This window comes from Saccoglossus kowalevskii, chromosome 5 (assembly GCF_978046115.1).
Source record: "Saccoglossus kowalevskii chromosome 5, keSacKowa6.1, whole genome shotgun sequence".
NCBI lineage: Eukaryota > Metazoa > Hemichordata > Enteropneusta > Harrimaniidae > Saccoglossus > Saccoglossus kowalevskii.
This window is the reverse complement of record NC_140645.1, coordinates 6,926,350-6,948,351: the sequence shown is the minus strand read 5'-3', so window position 1 is coordinate 6,948,351 and position 22,002 is coordinate 6,926,350. Positions and strand designations below refer to the sequence as shown.

General features: G+C 34.1%; 1 protein-coding gene and 1 long non-coding RNA gene across 4 annotated transcripts in view; both read right to left on the bottom strand.

Annotated features, from left to right (window-relative positions):
* Positions 1–3,249: 3,249 nt before the first annotated feature.
* LOC144344604 (uncharacterized) lies at positions 3,250–3,700 on the bottom strand. Its single transcript, XR_013419217.1, has 2 exons — positions 3,613–3,700; positions 3,250–3,351 (listed from the first exon to the last, which is right to left on the bottom strand). It is a non-coding gene; the product is annotated as an uncharacterized LOC144344604 (long non-coding RNA).
* Positions 3,701–7,389: 3,689 nt separating this feature from the next.
* LOC100370092 (cell adhesion molecule-related/down-regulated by oncogenes-like) overlaps positions 7,390–22,002 on the bottom strand; it is a 196,171-nt gene continuing 181,558 nt past the window's right edge. For all 3 annotated transcript variants that reach the window (XM_085499096.1, XM_085499095.1, XM_085499097.1), the window contains 10 exons: positions 21,790–21,900; positions 21,136–21,417; positions 19,917–20,045; positions 19,295–19,507; positions 17,995–18,185; positions 15,873–16,101; positions 13,493–13,717; positions 12,431–12,732; positions 11,735–11,993; positions 7,390–11,495 (listed from right to left, as the gene is read on the bottom strand). In XM_085499096.1, coding sequence (XP_085355222.1) covers positions 11,359–11,495; positions 11,735–11,993; positions 12,431–12,732; positions 13,493–13,717; positions 15,873–16,101; positions 17,995–18,185; positions 19,295–19,507; positions 19,917–20,045; positions 21,136–21,417; positions 21,790–21,900 — 2,078 coding nt within the window. In that variant the 3' untranslated portion in view covers positions 7,390–11,358. The remainder of the gene's footprint in view (positions 11,496–11,734; positions 11,994–12,430; positions 12,733–13,492; positions 13,718–15,872; positions 16,102–17,994; positions 18,186–19,294; positions 19,508–19,916; positions 20,046–21,135; positions 21,418–21,789; positions 21,901–22,002) is intronic.

Here is a 22,002-nt window from a genome sequence, read left to right as displayed (position 1 = left end):
AAGAAAGTATACAAAAGACTATAAATAAAAACATTGCATTCATTACATTGTAAATAATCTATCAGATGAATAGGCTGAGAATACTATACTCATAATGTAGAAAGATAAACAATGTTGCAAGGAAAAATACATTTTATAGATTTTATATACCTGTACAGAATTAAAATATTGGAACCAATTTGAAAATTATGTCAGAGTAAACGACAGGGAAGATGAAACACAATATTGTTATATTCTTGTATAGTCAAAACCAGTGTCAATTATAACACAGTATGAAGATGATGAGCTAGGATTGGATGATATAATTCACACTGATGTATATATGTCACTGCGCGACCAATCACACAACAGAATATATTCAGAGGTGACTCACAATGTACAAATGAGTGTTACAAGAGATTTTTATATAGACCAGTTCATATACAGTGATATGTGATGTGATAAATATAGATCGAATTAATGATATGTTAAATTCTCTCTAAATAGTATAATGCTATGCAATAAATCCCCTCTCGAACAGGTTATCTTGTGGTGTGTGTGTGTGTGTGCAATGCCACATTACTGGGTGTTCTTCAGTCTATCAACGATTCACTGTTGTGACTCTCGCAGATATAGACTGACCGTGACGCAATAAGCATAATTGTCTCCAGGCATAATGGAAGTCCCTCGATGACATCACATCAGTCTGTACACAGGCATGCTGGTGTAGACACTTCATCGAGCGTGTATATGCACCTTCCCCATAGCTTAATAAGAAAAATATTAACTAGATATGTTCAAATTAGGGAATTAGATTAAATTGGATTTTGAACAATATCCTAAAATTCAATATCCAAATCAACCATGTTTGCAGCAAGGTTCGTAACGTATATGGTTAATTTACAGAGTGTTCAAATCCCGGGACATGCACGTAATGAATACACTGTGGAAATTTCCTGCTTCAGTCACACCTGCACTGTTGCTTCCAATTACGGACACCTTAAAACAGAAACGCTTATACTAACTCTGCAGTCATCTTAACTATTGTATTGTATTGTATTGTTATGGTGTGGAACATGATAAATAGCTCAAAAGAGCTAATGAAACATCATGTCCCTACCCTAATTATAAACTAGTCAAATTATCAGAAATATTCTTACAATTATTCAAATGTAATGTATATAAAAATACTTAAAACTGATCAAAAATAAGTCATAAAAGTCATTTAATACAGAGATACTTTTTTAAGACCGTGTTTAAATGTGTATCGAGAGGTAATATTTTTTAATGACACTGGCAATGAGTTCCAGAATAAGGTACTACTATAATTACACTGTGTTGACTTTGAGTTAAACGTTTCCTTTCTACAAAACAATTTGCGTTTTTTACAGATCTTGTTCTGTGCGAGTGCTGAATTGGGTCAAAATAATCTAGCATGACACATCTCGCATAATTATAATTTTTCAGATCAAAGATTAACATTCCTGTTTGTAATTTACAAAGATCATATATATTTAATATACCTTGTTTTTTGGAATAAGTGGTTTGGAATAATCATAAAAGTTTGACCAATTAATTAGCCTCACAACTCGTTTTTGTAGAATAAATAGTGGCTTAAGGGTTGTTTCATAAGTATGGCCCCAAACTTCTATGTAATATGACAAATTTGGTAAAATAAGTGAGTTATAAATCATTACTATTGGGACTTAGAATGGAATGATACGAAATACTAGAAAAACAAGTAGATTGAAGCATATGTTCTCTCTTTGTCATGGAAGAATCTGCTTCATCCCACCTCATGCCACTACAAAGGTGACATCATTAACACAGCCTTGTGTTGATAGATGCAAGGCATACAGTTTAAAACAGGTGGTAATTTTGATTCAGCAAAAGGAATATATATATATAATACAATACACTCTTTACATTGAAAAGTTAATAACATCTACAAATGTAAATATACCAACATTGAATAACATATATGTCATTATTTTAACCTGTCTGTGTGATATGTGGCTATAACACTACGATAAAACTATAGAAACATACAGTATTTTACCAAAGACTATAGTCTTTGATTTTACCAAGTAAAATCATATTTATTAAAGTTATTATTCATGCATGAGTTGTTGAACACACTACATAGTTTGTAATTTTATTCAGGTTCTTTCAGTCACAATTCAAGACAAATAAAAGGCAAAAATATAGATATTATAGCAAATTATTTTTTTCTGTAATATTCTTGTGTAATCGGTAATAAGAAAAAACATGGGTGCATTTCGTTATGAGTTATTCTTAATAAGAATTAATATAAAGCAAAACAAAACATTCTGTAAAAATAATACAGAAGTACTAAATCACAAAATCTGGTTGTCAACAACAAACGTAGCAGAATTAGGTAGTGGTGGACAACTATTTCAGTGTATGTATAAACAAATGACTGTCAGTTATTGCCACAATAATTACATGTGTTTTAATAAACTGTGTGTAGTAATAATAATAATAGTAACTTGGGCAGGAAATAATGGGGGAAAGTAAATTAAAAGAATTTTCAAATAAAGATAAACAAACAACAGATAAGTAATCAAATATGTAAAATGTTAAGGAAAAATCTTTCCAGAAAAATCAGAGTCAGGTAATAAAAATAAATTACATATTAAAGGATTTTAAAATGGAGCAATGTACCACAAAAACTAAAGAACCTCTCTATAGAAAAAGCATTTGTAAATTTAGAATCAATAACCATGATCTGATGGCATAGAAAAGCAGGTATATAGGGACGCAATATTTAAATCTGACGAACAATTATCGCAAGTTCATATAAATAAGCAATGAGCAGATAAATATTTGAATAGAATATGAAGCAATATACAATTTTATTTTGAGATATTTGTCAACTATATAGTATATTTCACGGGACCATCAAATAATTAGTTACTACGTTTTCAATAATATACGGAATATACATTCTGTTTATCACGTAGTCATATAATACTCACTGATTCAGTATTCGAGATACTTGATTCTCAAGAATATTCTCAGGCCTTCAAATTAAGAAATACAAACGTGTCAGTTATGTGAGGTTATGTGGTGTACTGTAAAGCAAGTCAACTGTTCATATTTGTCTACAAACTGTGACATTGAACGATGAGAATTACACATTTCAAAGTGTGACAAACGTTTTTGATTCAACAAAAATACTTTACCTCAATATAGTATTATTGGTGTGATGGACAGACATGTGTATGCTTCGTCGAATAAAAATATAAATCATTATAACAGTATTTATTGCCAAAAAAATAATCAACAGACGAAACTTGCAATGATTGGAATTCATTATGTTTTTCACACATTGATGCCGGATAGTACTTCCTGTGGACGAAATCATAATCGTCACATTACAACGCACACATAAATTATAAAACAAATTATCTATAAATTATAAATAACTATAAACCTAAATATTCATAAATTTAAAGCTGAAGTTATGAAGCTCGTTCAGTGACGTCATAGATATGGTGGACTGATTTGATGGATCAGGTTATATCCAAGCGTCGTGTTGTGAATTTGAATGAAATTATTGACAACTTAAAATGGTTTACACATATTCAAGAACAATAGTTGAGATGATACCTGATCAGGGAGAACGTCGAACATACAAAGAAACACCCAACTATCGACATATGTGATCAGCAAAATAAAAACGTGGCAAATCAGTAAACATGTAAATGTGTTCTGACCACTGCTTTTATGCAGGTCGCAAGGCCCACGCTGTACTATTTAAAGAACTGCTAATGTGAACAGGATTATGGGAGTAGGTAAATTCTATGTGGTACAATTTCAATAATATGTGCCAGTGTATTTATTTTGAGCAAATCGATTCTTAGAATAGATGCTAGTATTTCACATTTAGTCGTAATTTGCTTTGTACCACAGTCCCTCTATCAGGGGGACTGTGTTTGTACTGACTCGCTGTATTATTTTAATAGCTTATGCAAATCATGTGGGTTCGTAACGATGGAGATAGCTTCAGTTTAACATAGAAATATAACATAATAGCATTATTTCTATTCAGTTGGGCACGTGACCAATTGTTCTATCACTTATTTCTGTGAAATCTATAAATTTATGCTAATTGTAAAGCTGACACACTCACATGCAGAGTGCAATCACTTGACGAGAAGATAGAGTTCTTCCTGAACAATAATCACAGCAATTTGATCTTCAAACACCAGTTTTTGGATTCCGCTAGACATTTCAGACAAACATACGCATTAGAGGGTCATTTCAGTGTCACGTGGTAGGCATTCAATCATCGATGAGTAAATGACAATATACATTTTGTTTTTATGTAAATTAAATGTTGATCGATGTGAACGGACAGTGCAACTGCTCGCTGTATCTTCCAAATGTATCGATTCCTTAAATTCTAAAAATACTTGTTTAATTTCGAATAATTTAAGTAATATGCTGAAATTTCAATATATGTGGAATTTTTTTGGAGCAGGCAAGCCTTCGGGATAGCGATGTCGTCTTTGATTTTTATTCTTAGACTAAAGCTAAATGTTGGAGTCAGGATAGAAAACCATGTCGACATTTATAACATATGATAATGTAGCAAGTGATAAGTTAATGCGCATCCTTAAAATATGTAAAGTATCTAACTATAGTGCGTGGATTGAGTGGTTGTGGACCAAATCTCAGTCCACACATAACTTAATGGTGTATGGATTGTAACACAAACAGTGGTTTCAAGAACTCTAATTAGAATAAAATATCCTCAAGTTGGCAGGATATGACAATGAATCTTAGATCAAGCACCAGAGGTTTCATTGGTGTAAATACATTTTTTTTTACCAAAATGTTTGTATATAATTTTGTACGGTTTCGATGAAAAAATAAAATAAAAATTATTCATAAAGTATGAAGAACACGAATATTTTGTAAAACGCCCCTTAAGTTTTTATTTTTTTCCATTATCGCTGATAAATGAAATATACCAAATTAAAATTAAATTTATGTGAATCGATAAAATTACGATAAAAATCGAGTAATGCACGAATGTGAATGTGATTAAATATATACAAAATACTGATGGGGAGTGTCCAACATTTAATACTGACCAAAATATGGTGGTTGGTGTACTTGTACTTGTACTTGTACTCATGTACTTGTCTAATTTTAGTAAGGAAAGAAGCGATGAACAGAAATAAATTAAAATTCGAGTTACTAAATTAAATTAAATTAAAGTTCGACTTACTAAATGTAGACGTTCAACAAAAACAAAAATCTATGTTGCCCCTAACTCGAAGTTCTGTGAACTGTTAATTGAACATCGAGTTACAATTTTGGCGCGGGGTTTTAAAGGTTGCGAAGTTTCTAAAATATGGGCGTGGAGATTTGTGTAACTCGATGTGTTTGTAACTTCATGCTCGTGACTCGATGTTTTCGTAACTCGATGCATTTTTAGGTTATGAATTAGCTTCCTAGGTTAGAACATAAGATTCGTATCTTATGCTATCACATTTGCAGGTTGTAATATCACTAAATTGCATGCTTCGCGGGCTTAGGGCGCCCGCATCGACCATATTGCGAAACATCCGAATTGATTTATATAGGTTTCATTATAGACGTACTGTACAAAGGTCCATAGTTTCATGAAATTACTTTCTTATGTGTCATAATTACGCAATAGGTGTGTACTGTTCCATATTTAAGTGGTTACTTATTGCTCAAAACGCACTTGTGTACCAAAGGTAAATTTTATAAATAGTGAAGCAGCGATATCTGCATAAATTATGCTTTATGTATCACCCAACCAATTCAAAAAGGTGTTTCTTACGTAATTATATCTATTACGTAAGTATTATGTTGCAGAGCAGAATGTGAAACTAATTAATTTCGATGTATTGTATATGCTATTCGCACCATTGAACCTCGTTTATCATCACGTTGTACGCCGTGTTCTGATTGAAATTACAACGATTGAAAAACTGCTTTCCGTCAGTGTTCGAGTTATGTCAACAGCAATGTTTGTTGTTTAAAGTATTCATATATTTCTGGGTTCTTTCGATATTTTAAATTTTTTCAGTTTGTCATTAACAATAAATAAGTGTCTTAGACTTCTAATTTTGTTGTTGGAATTACAGCTTGCTAAATCACAGTAATTGAACCAATTTGAGATTTATTCTTGAAATTATGATAATTTTCTAGTACAAATTAAACTCTCTTTCTAATGGCGGACGAGAGGGTCTGGTCCCAGTCACGGGCACTTGATGCAGGGATTTTATGAACGCACGTAAAATCGTATAATCGCCCGTTTGTCACTGCATGATATACCAAGGGAAACATATTACATATTCCCAAGCAGCCCTTTCAGTGGCGGATCCGGACCCCAAGACCCCCCCCCCCCCCGTTGTATTCAATTTGTTTTTGTATAATATAAAAAAATCATTAACTTTGTCTGGCGATTTTAAAGTTTGGACCCCTCCCCCCATAAAAAAATTCCTGTATCCGCCCCTGCCTTTTCTCAATAATATCTCACAACGCTATTGTTGGTCTGTGAAGTCTTGTACAATATCAAGTTCATAATCCATACGTAAAGTATCATTATTTCTTACAGTAGTGCGCCCTCTATGGTCATGTGTAAACGTCTTATTTATCACCAAGGACGACCGGGACATTTTTGTACACGATAGTTCATTTCACACCTGCATTCTTTTAATTATCTGATTCAAGATGGTCAGATTTCAGCCATTTTGTCCCGCCAATTCCGAGATGTTTGTGGATGGGTTTCATTCAAACTTCAGGCTTAGTACAAACATAATTCACTATAAAATTTCATTGCATGTCATTTTGTTTTATTAATTTGTCTAATGGGTTCATTTAGATTGATATTTGCTGATAAGATAAATAAACATTGTCCAAAGCAGGTTAGTGTTGCTCATAGAAATTGTGTTACATAGGTGTGGAATAGTTTTATTGAAAACAAATATATTTTTTCGTTTTTGTGGAATGAGTTGTTAGCCAATTTATGAGACTTGTTGTACAGCACTCTTTACCAGTTTGATCAGCCAAACAAGATTTATGGCCATACTCTCAGTTTGTTAACACCCCCCCCCCCCCATCCCAAGTGTATATTGATATCCATGTATCAATGCAAGTGTCCCTGACACAACACTACTTTTTGCTGAAATCAGATAAGCAACAATAAACAGGGAAAAGAGTGGCACTTTTATTTTTTTAGGTTAAGTCACATGACCTTGGTATTAAGCTGATTAAGTATTAATCCGGTAAATGTAAAACAAACCTGTATAATTGTTGCCAATTTGACTTGTGTTAATTTGTTCTAACATAAACAAACATTTTTCTTGTCTGCCCACTCACATTCACAGAAAAAAAACTACAAGATTTGCTTTAATTTTATTGTATTTGCACAATGGTATCCCTCGGTATATATATATATATATCTGTACACAGTCAGAAACAGTTTTGTAAAAGAAAAACAAAAGAAGAGTCACATTTCAACTCGTGAGGGCTTCAAAAAATACAGACATCTTTCAATAAACCAACAAGAAAATTCATCTATAAAGAGATGTTAATAAAGATAACCAATCATTAAACAGCTGCTGAGTTAATTATTCATATATTCAAATTAGCCATTTGTAGAGTATTTACGAAGCTGATGGTTTAAGTAAACATAAGTTACACTCATAGTGGTATATTGTAGATACGCCTCCAAATAATTTCTTTTTCAGCAACAATTTTCTGTGAAACATTTTGCAATTTTTTAAGAGATCATTAAATTAAACAAATTATATAGGTTTTTTGTGTTTTGATAAAGAAGACAAAAGTTGACTTCAGTGTTAATGGTTTGTAGATGATGTGATCTTATTGAAATGACAAACATTTTGTTTACTGAACATCTTGGCCAAGGTTAACCAGAGTAAACCAGTTTAAACCACAGATATGAGTGTGAATCACACCCAAATACTGAAAAAATCTATAATAGAAGCCGCTGTTTCTATTAAAATGTAAAAGAGGGGACTCAGCTTCTATTTGAGAATTTACACATATGAGGAACTGAACTTTCGGTTCTCAATTGTTTGAAATGAATTGGTATAGCTCCTATTATGGTAGTACAGATTTGACAGTAATGTGAATCCCTCTACAAACAGATAAACTCAAGATGCAACCACCAGTAACCAGATCAATGAAATATACCACTATAAAATGACACAAATGCAAAGTATGGAAGTGTTAGATTGAGAGTGAAGCCATGTTGTAACATGTGACACTCACTAATCTCTACCAAAATAAGATTTTTTTTTTAAATTTTTTGTTTCATCTTTTATTGTTGTATGAATATTATTATGTTTTGCAATAACTTACTTATAATGCATTCTGGGTAAAATTATGATTGATAAGACAGAATAAATGTGCAAAAAACAACAAATTGGTTAATAGCTCTTACTGAATAGACAAAATAGACAGTTTTTTTTTTCAACGAGTACAAAATATATAATAGAGATATACAATGAACAAGAAAAATCAGGAAAAATGCACTGAACATCCAGCTTTTAGTTATTTAGTCATTACAACAGTCGGGGTTACAACCACAACATAATATGAATTCCAAAATATGTTAATTTCATAATTCACAAATATGTATTATTGTTTCTAGTGAATAATGAACCCCTTAAAAATGAGATAATGAAAAGATTTTTTTTGCAGTGCTGGATCAAATTCAATATTTTATTTTAGTTTGCATGTTAGACTTTTGTCAACAAAAAACAATGCAAACTGAATTATATTGTGAGTGAATAAAAATAAATTATTTGAGTTTTCAATCATATAATGCTATGAGGTTCAAGAGAACCATATTATTATCTTATCAAGCTTTGCTTTCAGTTATGGGACAGTGTTGGACACCTCAATGGTGACGTAGTTTATCAGATATAAAGGAAAATTGTGCTAATATGGCTTTTTACAGAATGACAAATGTTATTGTTTTTGGTGCAACATGTATAATAAAGTATATCCAGTTACTCCCACAATGCATTGCTGAGTGATGAGAAATTACGCAAACATACCTCAACGTGAAGACAGAGACTAGAATAGAATTCACTGGGCGTTAATGCTAATGTCAAAGTTTTTAAGTTATATTTAAAGATGGTCACTGTACATATTCCAAATATTAGTAACCATGGCAATGAGAGGGCTATTAAACATTATAAAGACGTGTCAGAATTCATTTAACAAAAAAAATGACGGACAAAAATGCATCACAACAAATAATTTAAATACAGTATCAACAAATAAGAATCCTTGAAATGGACCCTCTAACTCAATTTGAAATAAGAATCCTTAAAATGGACCCTCTAACTCAATTTGAAATAAGAATCCTTAAAATGGATTCCTTAACCTAATTTGAAATTCATTTCAAATATTTTACATACATTTTCAGAACACCTTGGAAAATATTTTCAATTTTCTATAAATTATAAATGTTTTATTTCTGTCAACAGAAGATTTTGGTCTCATTGACAAGCTTGCACCTCCAAAATTGACAATCACACCCCCAGTTGTATAATAAAATGATCCACTGACAATACCAATATGCAAGGGGGAATTCTCATAAACAAAAAAACAATTCCCCTTACTTACAATAACAAACTTTTCTTTATCAAGGTGAAAGGTGCTATCTGTTCACAATTATTTTTTTTTCCAAAAAAAGAAAATTTATTATTTACACATCTCTATAAATTAACTAATATCACCATGGCAACGAAGCTCTGAATAATGTGTTGTACTACATAATTAACATACTATCACTGTCAGTCCAAATATGGAAACAACTTTTGCATACTGCAACTCATTTGCATACCTTCTCTCAATAAAGTTACCCGTTTCTGCTTCATTTATTTGAAAAAAAAAAGTTAAATAACAGTCTAAATATTTCTGGCAAGTTTCAAAAAGACATTTAATTCAATAGATATCTTTCTGGGCTTGGTTTTCCACACAGAAGTCAAAACTAAAACCGATGAACTCAGCTTTAATAACATCTCTACATATAAAAACATGAGGGCAGTCTTCTAAAAATGGCCACCTGAATGCCCATATATGGGCACAAGTATGTAAATTTATCTAACTTGTAACCAATTAGATCACATCAAATATATTTGCAACTACAGTTTTTCTGCATGAATTTATTGCACGGTTGTTTTTCAAAGAAACAAGACCAGGATCTTGCACATGGATCTACAGAACAGTTAAAAGGCTAAAACTAAAAGTCTCAAAATTCATTGTTTTTTTTTCTGCATAATCTAAATTTATAACAATTCAGCCAATATTTGAGCAAAATAAGTTCTCACTATGGAATATAAAGCTATGAAACTTGGATTTTGCAAACTAAGACAATGAGCTTGAGTGTCTAACTTTCACACCCCCCTGATATAATGCTACCGTAAATGGAATAGTCTTACAAAATAGGAAAAGAACATGGCAGTGAACAATAGTACTTAAAAGGACAGTTTCAGTAGTAATTAAAGGGACAGGATCATGTGTATGCCCAGTGTCACTTTAAGAAAATAAACAATAGGTTGTGAAAATATATACTTTACAGCTGTCTCTCAAAAAAAGTAATTTTGTGGATTTTCAAGTGTTTAACCTTTTCACCACATATTCACAAAATAGTCCTGTTTATAGTCTGCACTTCCCATCAGAAGATTGGGACAAAAATAGGCAAAATTGTTAAGTAAAAACTAATAATTAACTCAAATTTTGTCTGTTGGTTCCAAAAATAAGGTTCATTCCCAGAAATATTGGAGAATATAAGAAAAAAGTGCAGAACATTTTGGCGGAGAAAGTTTGGTGGTGAAACTGTTAAGGTCCCAATTTAATTTCAGTCAAAAAAAAAAAATCAGTTTCATTTTGAAAATACACTACAGAACCAATTAAGTAGCAATACTAATCTAAATTCAACTGTTTCCATGACAATATTTAATGTCTGTATTTTTCATACTTTAAACATTTTAATAACATAAATATTAAATCTATTAAACCATGAGCCCAAATAAGGAAAGATTAACAAAATTACTATTTTGTATGGAAATACCTAATTTTAAGGTAATATTAAAATCATATATACAATCGATAAGAATTTCTTATATGGGTTTATGCAAATCTAGATCAAAGTAAGTAAGAAGCCTCTACAGAGCACAGATTTCATTTTTGTGAAAGCGAAGTAATATGTACACCATCCAACCTCTATGGGCTTTGTAGAATTCTGTATATTATGTGGGGTAAGCCTTAAACAGATAAAGATATCGGTGGAATCATTTCTTTGAAATGACTATTTGTTGCTAGGTTACCATCTACTTATAATTCTGACTGTCGAGGCTTGCTGATTGGTTTAATATCTGTGAACGACAACCCTGTAGGTGGTAAGATTGGTGGTGGATCAGATAAACACTGGTCTGATTCAGTTCCAGAGTACGTGCTGCTACAGTTGCAATCTGAAAACGTCAACAAAAAGATTAAAAATCAGGATTAGAGCAAGCAGCACAATTGTCGTTAAAGGGTGGTAGTCGTAAAACCGCGTTGGGACACATAGCGACAAATACAATGCGTGTAAAATACATTGTTTAGATGAAGCGCGACCACTGCTCTTTGAAAAAGAATAAAAGGATCAATAAATGTTTAATTGTAATCTACATGAACAGGTCAAAAGTCGCATGGAATTCTGTGTAATTACCTGCAGTTGGTTTCTGTACATGATGGTCTTTGTACTGTTTGCGATGTCTATTACTTCTGCTATTAGTATGAGAATGTGGATGGTCACACGTACACAGTGGTTCTTTCACATTTCCATGGCAACAGCCACACCTACTGCTTGTACTGCTGATAGTGTTTCCTGTTCCATTCAGGAAATATGCATCAATGTTTCGCTTATTGTGTTCACTGACTGAGGTTCCATAGCTGTGATCGCTACGGTTACTAGTGAATGACATGTCCTAAAGAATAAAGACAATACACCATGTTTATTATATTGAAATAACAGGCTTTCGTTTATTTCACAAACCAACCATCAAAAGAACAGATGAGCGGTGAACGAATTAATCTAAATAGCATAGAGACACACAGACAGATGGTCAGTCAATATAATCAATACTGACACAAACTAATAAACAGAGCATAAATTTCAGACACACAGACAGATGGATGGAAAGACAACATAATAAATGCTGATATATAGTAATCAACAGAGAACAAATAACAGACACACGAACAGACAAACACATAGACAGACAGACACATAGACAGACAGACACATAGACAGACAGACACATAGACAGACATACACATAGACAGACAGACACATAGACAGACATACACACAAACAGACAGACACATAGACAGACAGACTGACAGACACATGAAATATACTTACATGAGACAAAGGAGAATTTATAATATTTGGTTCAATTTCTTTATAGTCCTGTGGATTATTAAAATTAACAGCACTGATATCATGGCAGTACACATGCCCACTTGGTAATCCAAACTGTGGTGGAAGCGGTGGCAACGGTGGCAACGGTGGTGGTGGTAGTGGCGACGGTGATGAAGTCACACGTTGTTCTGGTATATTCAATGCATTACAAGGTATAGTACTACCATTAACACTGGTGTTATCTATAAATGTCGGGTAGTTTGGATCATAGTATTGTCGTTTGTTCCAATCTATGTCTACTTCTGTCAGACAAAATGTAAATATTCATTATTAGAAATTAGAAAACAAGCAGCCTGTCTGCTGAGATAGCTCCGCTGTTAGCAATGCACATTTCAATTAAAGAACTGAAGCAATCGGACTTGTTGTTTTCAACAAAAATTTGAAAATATCACTTTTTACCAAATATAACAAACATATTCACCAAAATTAGAAAATAAAAGATATCATCATGAAATGAACAAATCTGAGAGAGGTCCACATGGAGTACCTATATACATGTACCTACAATTTAATATAATATCAAAGCAATTGGACTTTTGGTTTTTAACAAGAAGTTGAAAATCATGTACTTTTTAACCAAAAATGAGAGAATTGGAGATATCATCACAAAATGAACAAATCTGAGAGAGGTCCACATGTAGTACCTATATATGTAATATCAAAGCAATTGCACTTGCGGTTTTTAACAAGAAGTCGAAAATATCATTTTTTACCAAAAATGACAAAAATATTCACCAAAATTAGAGATTAAAGATATCATCATCAAATATACAAAAAAGTATCAAAGCAATCAGGCTTGTAGTTTTCAAAAAGAAGTCGAAACAATAAGTTGAAACGAATGACAGACATGGAACAATCACTCATATAATTGGCTCTGCTCGACAATATCAACAGCGAAGCTAAAAAACGTCAAAATTTAACACTAAAATTTTGCCAGGAAACAATACTGCGCTGAATGACTAGATAGATGAATGAATTACTAATAACTTGAAGTGAACTTACTTGTGACTGGGTTGCCAGAATACTGTTTTGATTTCCAGAGACACATTGCCACAAAAATTGCAATCAAGAGAACCATAATTCCAACAGCAATTCCTATTATCATGTACAGCATTTCAGTGTCTGATCGATCGTCTATGCTACTGTTACTGTCATCTACGTCAGCCATTACTTTTGTTGTGTAGTATTTTACTGTGGTTGGATGGACAGTTGTGGACATGTACAGGGCTGTAAAATAAATTTCAGTATATAAATCAATTCCAACAGGTCGTACTTCGACATCGATAATTCACTACCGCATTGCATTACCGGAATGTCTTCGGGAATTTCCAAAGAATTGCGTCGGTACAACACAGCATTCTGATTGGTTAATAACCAACTTAATCCATTAGGTCCAAGGACGTTGCTGCAGGTCAAATCTGCAAATGCATCATGGTGGGAAGTGATTTACATCGAGAGTTTGTGTGCGATTCAACACGTTTGTCAGTGGAGATAATGATGAGAATTTTTACTTTGACTGTGTTCTAACAGACTCTAATGTTTTTAATTCCATAAATTATGGTGGTACGTAATTAATATTGTAAACATAGTTGAACTCTGGTGACCTTGCCCTTTGTTATATAATATAATTCCCTTTATCACAGTTTGTTTCAATATAAATATGCATTGTCATAATTAATTTTGAATACAAACAAGTTTTGGGATTGAACCAACAGTGGGGAATCAGTCTACCGAATGTCCTTAAAAGATGTAAATATCTTACAAAAACATTGGTGCCTTTATAATATTTGTTTAATTATTTTAAGGGACATAATTTCCAGTTTTATTCAAAGTAATTCAGATATTTTAGTATAAAAATAAATGCCTCATCGCAAAAAAAAAAGTTTTGCATTTAGACGTGAATAGATTCATAAAACATGCAAGATAACAGAAAATCTTAGCTGGCTTTTGTCCAAGTATTTTGTATTACATGAAAAGTAAAAAAAAAACACCCTTTATGAATAGCTATCATGTTGCAAGCTCTGCTTTGTATGCAAATCAACTTAAGTAGTTAGTGTCCAGTGTCCAGTGGAGGGAGAAGTCAACAGTACTGTTGCCTCCTGAGAATCTACATCTTCAAACACTGCAATCTTCGAAGTGCGTTTTTAAACCAGTATTATAAAAACTATATCATTCTGTTCTAATAGCTGAAACATATTCCTGCGAGTTTTCATTTGTCGAATGAACTGTTTGTCAAATACAGAATACATATATTTTAGAACAATTTTCTTTTTAAAATGTGGATGAAATGTTTTGCTTTTTATGTATTTTTTATGTATTGTTTTTGATTTGATAACTTTGAACTAAACAGATTTTCTATTAGCTTCAGATCTTGATCAAAGTTTGGCACCCAGTTCTTGTTTTCTGTAAAGATTTTATTGGTAGGTTTGCAAATGTGTATCAGACTGTGCAATCTCTCCATGAGTTGGTTTTGAAACCCAGTATGGGATTCTGGTATACATTACCAAGGATATTATTACAAGATAAATCATTTGCTTCATTGAACACATACAACAATACATATTTTCACTGAGATCAGTGACCTTTATTGTGTATCACCAGTGATCAAGTAGTCAGTCAAGTAGAAACAGTCAAAATATTTTATCAGATTTTCTCAATTTTTGCATGATATTTTCATACAGGACATCTGTTTTTCAAACTCAGGGAAGACTTTATACTGATGAATAAGGTGACCAAGTTTGATAAAGTTTGGAATAGAATTAGTAAAGTTATTATGCACACAATAACAATTATTAACGACGACGACAACAACAACAACGACAACGCCGGACAAAATCTTTCCCTTAATATATCTTTCCCTTCCATCTTTGATGGTACGGGCAAGGTAATAAAATGTGCATATTTTTTGTGATCAATTCTGTTTCTTCATTGTGAAAATCAATGACGACGCAACTAATTTCATAATTTGATTTTCTCTCAAAAACGTAATCTATCACATGATGAATGAAAATTTTCATTTGCACTCTTTTTCGAGGGGGGGGGGGTGCTCGGGTAAGCGCCCACCCCTAAAAAATCGTGATTTTCTGAGTTGAGGCCCCTGGGCGGTAACGCGGTCGAGCACGGTAAAGTTAACTATCATGACAGATATCAAAACACCATGAACCATCACATTCTGCTCATGAAGTCCTTTGGTTACCTCAAAAGTATAATATAATGCACTGGCTCTATATTTTCAAGTTGGTAAATAGACAAATCAGAGAGTTTCACTTTAAAATCAAATTAAATACCATAAAATAAATTTGTGTTCTTTTGTAAAAGAACTCATCATTGGTCAAGTGATGAAGATAAAAAAACAAATAACAAATGGACATTGAATACTCACGAATTGTTTCTCTTATCATGACGTTGCTGAAGTCTCCGGCACCCCCATTATTGAAACTTTGCATTTTAATATCGTAACTAGTCTCAGGGTCGAGGTTCGTGATGACAAACATCCTATTATTAACCCCCTGCACTGTTTCCTGTATGTAATCTTTGTCGTCATCGCTGTCTGTCTCCCGATGATAAATATAAAACCCATTGATAGGAACACCATCGTGACTCGCAATATACTGAAGAAGGAAATACAAATACAAATGTAGATTGACTCTTTTAGTCAATGTCAATAAACAAACAAATCCTTATAAGAAAAATGCAGTACCAAATAAGGAAGACATTACCCCACTTGGGCTTGAACTGGCCATATCCTTATATGGACAATGCAATACCAAATAAGGAAGACATTACCCCACTTGGGTTTGAACTGGCCATATTCTTATATGGACAATGCAGTACCAAATAAGGAAGACATTACCCCACTTGGGCTTGAACTGGCCATATCCTTATATGAACAATGCAATACCAAATAAGGAAGACATTACCCCACTAGGGCTTGAACTGGCCATATCCTTATATGGACAATGCAATACCAAATAAGGAAGACATTACCCCACTTGGGCTTGAACTGGCCATATCCTTATATGGACAATGCAATACCAAATAAGGAAGACATTACCCCACTAGGGCTTACACTGGCCATATCCTTATATGGACAATGCAATACCAAATAAGGAAGACATTACCTCACTAGGGCTTAAACTGGCCATATCCTTATATGGACAATGCAATACCAAATAAGGAAGACATTACCCCACTAGGGCTTGAACTGGCCATATCCTTATATGGAAAATGCAATACCAAATAAGGAAGACATTACCTCACTAGGGCTTAAACTGGCCATATCCTTATATGGACAATGCAATACCAAATAAGGAAGACATTACCTCACTAGGGTTTGAACTGGCCATATAAGCAAACATTTCCTTATATGGACAATGCAATACCAAATAAAGAAGATATTACCTCACTAGGGCTTGAACTGGCCATATAAGCAAACATATCCTTATATGGACAATGCAATACCAAACAAGCAGCCTGTCGGCTGAGATAGCTCCGCTGTTAGCAATGCACATGGCAATTAAAGAACAGAAGATATCATTAGAAAATGAACAAATCTGAGAGAGGTCCACATGTAGTACCTATATGTATAATATATCAAAGCAATTGGACTTGCGGTTTTCAACAAGAAGTCGAAAATATCACTTTTTACCAAAAATTACAAAAATATTCACCGAAATTAGAGAATTAAAGATATCATTACAAAATGAACAAATCTGAGAGAGGTCCACATGTAGTACCTATATATGTAATATCAAAGCAATTGGACTTGCGGTTTTCAACAAGAAGTCGAAAATATCACTTTTTACCAAAAATGACAAAAATATTCACCAAAATTAGAGAATTAAAGATATCATTACAAAATGAACAAATCTGAGAGAGGTCCACATGTAGTACCTATATATGTAATATCAAAGCAATTGGACTTGCGGTTTTCAACAAGAAGTCGAAAATATCACTTTTTACCAAAAATGACAAAAATATTCACCAAAATTAGAGAATTAAAGATATCATTACAAAATGAACAAATCTGAGAGAGGTCCACATGTAGTACCTATATATGTAATATCAAAGCAATTGCACTTGCGGTTTTTAACAAGAAGTCGAAAATATCACTTTTTACCAAAAATGACAAAAATATTCACCAAAATTAGAGAATTGAAGATATCATCATGAAATGAACAAATCTGAGAGAGGTCTACCCAAGGTACATATACACCAAGTATCAAAGCATTCAGGCTTGTAGTTTTCAAGAAGAAGTCGAAAAAGTAAAACATTGACACGGACGACGACGGACAATCACTCATATGATAAGCTCCGCTCAACAAAGTCGACAGCGGAGCTAAAAAGAGAAGACATTACCTCACTAGGGCTTGAACTGGCCATATAAGCAAACATATCCTTATATGGACAATGCAATACCAAATAAAGAAGACATTACCTCACTAGGGCTTGAACTGGCCATATAAGCACATATTCTTATATGGGAAGAAATAAAACTGACCTACCTCCCACTTGACCCTGATTGCTGTGGAGTTTAATGCCTTGGTATTAATGATATGTGGGGCAACTTCAGGTGGTCTAACATAGCGTTCTGTAGATGATCTGTCAGCTTTCAATAAATATCGATGTGATAGTTCACTGGGTCTGCTGTCTCCATAAATGTTACTGGCAATGATACGGAATCTGTAAATACTATCTGTAAATACCAAGTACAATGAAAGTATTAGGAAGGTGGCAATATGAACTTTGTTCAAACAGGGACTAAAAATTGAGGCAGTTACGACTTGTAGGATCGATTAAATATAATATATGGAAAATGACAGTAGGGAGTCCTTTGTAATTATTCAATATAACCAGATGGCTGTTCCTCAGTGAGCTGTTGAGATGGCTGTTCCTCAGTGAGCTGTTGAGATGGCTGTTCCTCAGTGAGCTGTTGAGATGGCTGTTCCTCAGTGAGCTGTTGAGATGGCTGTTCCTCAGTGAGCTGTTGAGATGGCTGTTTCTTAGTGAGCTGTTGAGATGGCTGTTTCTTAGTGAGCTGTTGAGATGGCTGTTTCTTAGTGAGCTGTTGAGATGGCTGTTTCTTAGTGAGCTGTTGAGATGGCTGTTTCTTAGTGAGCTGTTGAGATGGCTGTTTCTTAGTGAGCTGTTGAGATGGCTGTTTCTTAGTGAGCTGTTGAGATGGCTGTTCCTTAGTGAGCTGTTGAGATGGCTGCTCCTTAGTGAGCTGTTGAGATGGCTGCTCCTTAGTGAGCTGTTGAGATGGCTGCTCCTTAGTGAGCTGTTGAGATGGCTGCTCCTTAGTGAGCTGTTGAGATGGCTGTTCCTTAGTGAGCTGTTGAGATGGCTGTTCCTTAGTGAGCTGTTGAGATGTCTGTTCCTTTGTGAGCTGTTGAGATGGCTGCTCCTTAGTGAGCTGTTGAGATGGCTGCTCCTTAGTGAGTTGTTGAGGTGGCTGTTCCTTAGTGAGCTGTTGAGATGGCTGTTCCTTAGTGAGCTGTTGAGATGGCTGTTCCTTAGTGAGCTGTTGAGATGGCTGCTCCTTGGTGAGCTGTTGAGGTGGCTGTTCCTTGGTGGGCTGTTGAGGTGGCTGTTCCTTAGTGAGCTGTTGACATTGCTCAAAACATCTGGCTATATTAAACAATTACTAAAGACTAAGATCACCTGCTTCAATTTTCTATATAAAATAGGGTGTGTATATGGTGAGAATTAGTCACAATGATTACCAAAGCATAACTCAGTAACTTAGACCAGTTGCCATGACAATGAGTGAGCCTCAATTTTGAAATATTCAGAATTACTTACCTGGGAGTAAATTGGTGACCTCATACATCCTTGTATCAGGTGTAATGGTATCACTAGCCATGATATAACCATCTAAACTATGAACATCTCTGTATTGTACCTTGAACACGGTTAGTGGACTATCACCATTGTCCGCTTTGTCCCAATTCCACTCTACTTTCACTGAAGTGTCAGAAGTCTTTGTTATCCATGGTTTCCGAGGAGGGTTGGGCACTGCGAAAACACATAATATTGGTCAAAAATTGGGTTGTCATACATTTCTGCCAAATTTGGAAATATTTTAAAACAGTTAGTCAATTATTACATGTCTTTTTGCACTAAGCAACAAAACACCACACATAATATTTCAGAAACTTCATAAAGTGCATGTTGATAAAGACAGATTTTGAGTCCAGATTTAAAGATGTTCAAATTAGGTACTGAACAAATATTGTCGAGATGAGGATGAGGTCCCATGTACACAAGATGCTGAATTGTTAGAGATATGAACAGGAAAACATTGACTTACAAAAATTGCCATTTTAGAAAGCACGCTCACTTTTGCAAAAACCATGCCAAATTATAAAATGATGTTCTTTGAAATGTTAAGAAAACTTTTGTCATTTTCCAGAATATAACATACCTGCAACAAATCCGGCAAACCCTGGATTATCAAATGCTCCACCATTGTTAGTACCCCAACTCAACCTTGGCGATGTCATACGGCTTGATGGCGTTGTCTTGACGATAGGAGATGATGTTGTTACCCTTGCTGAAAGACAAATGACAATATGATGGTTGGATTGCACCTGATGAATTTTATTTTATTTTTATAAACTTGATTAAAGACAGAATTCACTCGATGAATACAGAATTACGACAGAATGCCATGACATAAAGCAATTTTCTGAGCAGAGTAACAGACTGTTAAACCCCCTCACTAACAAGCACAGTGAAACGAGTAGAAACCGAACAAAGTGACTGAGATTATTATTTAGTACTCAGTTGTTTAGTATAGATGGTCTAGCATAATGGACAACACCTTTTTACTATAGAATGTGTTGAAATAACTATATCTAATTTTATCAAATTTGATTCCATGCATGATTAACAAAATCTTAATTTAGCTGAAGTGTCAATTATCTCTAATTAGCTATGTCTTAAATTAGCGAAGTTTAGCTAAATTAGCTAAAATGACATATTAGACATGTTAAATGTCAATTTTTAGTTTGTACTAAAATTTGGCTATTTTTGTCCCAATCTTCTGTAGGAAAGAGCAGACTATAAACAGGACTATTTTGTGAATTTGTGATGAAAAGAGGGAACTGGTGGTGAAAAGGTTAAGTCGAGAAAACAGCACAAACCCAATCATGATACAATCCTAAACAAACAAATTTCCATATGCTGCAATTGTTAAACTGTTCAGGAAAGTCTCAACAACTAGTCCAAAGTCTCAACAACTAGCCCAAAGTCTCAACAACTAGCCCAAAGTCTCAACAACTAGCCCAAAGTCTCAACAACTAGCCCAAAGTCTCAACAACTAGCCCAAAGTCTCAACAACTAGCCCAAAGTCTCAACAACTAGCCCAAAGTCTCAACAACTAGTCCAAAGTCTCAACAACTAGCCCAAAGTCTCAACAACTAGCCCAAAGTCTCAACAACTAGCCCAAAGTCTCAACAACTAGCCCAAAGTCTCAACAACTAGCCCAAAGTCTCAACAACTAGCCCAAAGTCTCAACAACTAGCACAAAGTCTCAACAACTAGCCCAAAGTCTCAACAACTAGCCCAAAGTTTTTGACTGTTACGTTGTTTTCATGGGTTGTGGTTGCTAGGCAGTAAAAATGCCAGAATGTTGCACTCACCTTCCACTTTGAGATACGCTGACTCACTGACTTGACTGTGAATATTCTCAGCTATACATTGGTACTCTCCCTCGTCTTGGCGCAGAGCATTGAGTATTGTCAAACCTCCCATTCTACCCTCGGATACAAATGTGCGATGTGTATTCATCACTCCAATGTCAAAGTCCTTCAACCATGCAACAGTAGGAGCGGGGTCACCTTCAACGCCACACGAAATGAACACAGGCTCACCTTCAAATACTGTCATATCCACAGGTGGCTTTAGAATTTCAGGATAACCGACTAAGAAACAGAATACATAGTTAGAAATTGTTACAAATTATGCAAATTATTTGCATAATAGGGTGCCAGGTGCACACAAAGATGTACTTTGGATCAGTCTACCAATAGCTGCTTTCCTATCTAAGAGACAGTTTAGAGAAGGGCATGTCAGACAATCTTAGTCTTAAATTTTTTTTTAACACAAACTCGGTCAAACAGACACTAAGTTGTAAAACAAACTATCATCAAATGTCAAGTTCATCCTAATTTATAAGTGATGAGCCAATAGAATTGTGAATCTCTAAAAGTGACTTTTGTATGTTTTTTTGAGCAGTAGAAGCAAAAAATCGTAGAATACAATTTGAGTTCTAAAAGTAACTTTGTTGTACTTACTCTTGAGTTGCAGTCTAGCAGAAGCTTGCACAATTCCCTCTCTGTTCTGCACCATGCACTGATACATACCAAACTGAGCTTCTGAGATTTCATGAACTCGTAACTGTTCACCTGTACACATGATATAACAACAATTGTAATTTAAATCCTTTGAGTACTGTGCATGAATCACCACATCAAAGATGTGAAGCAAATACTCAATACTTAAAGTGG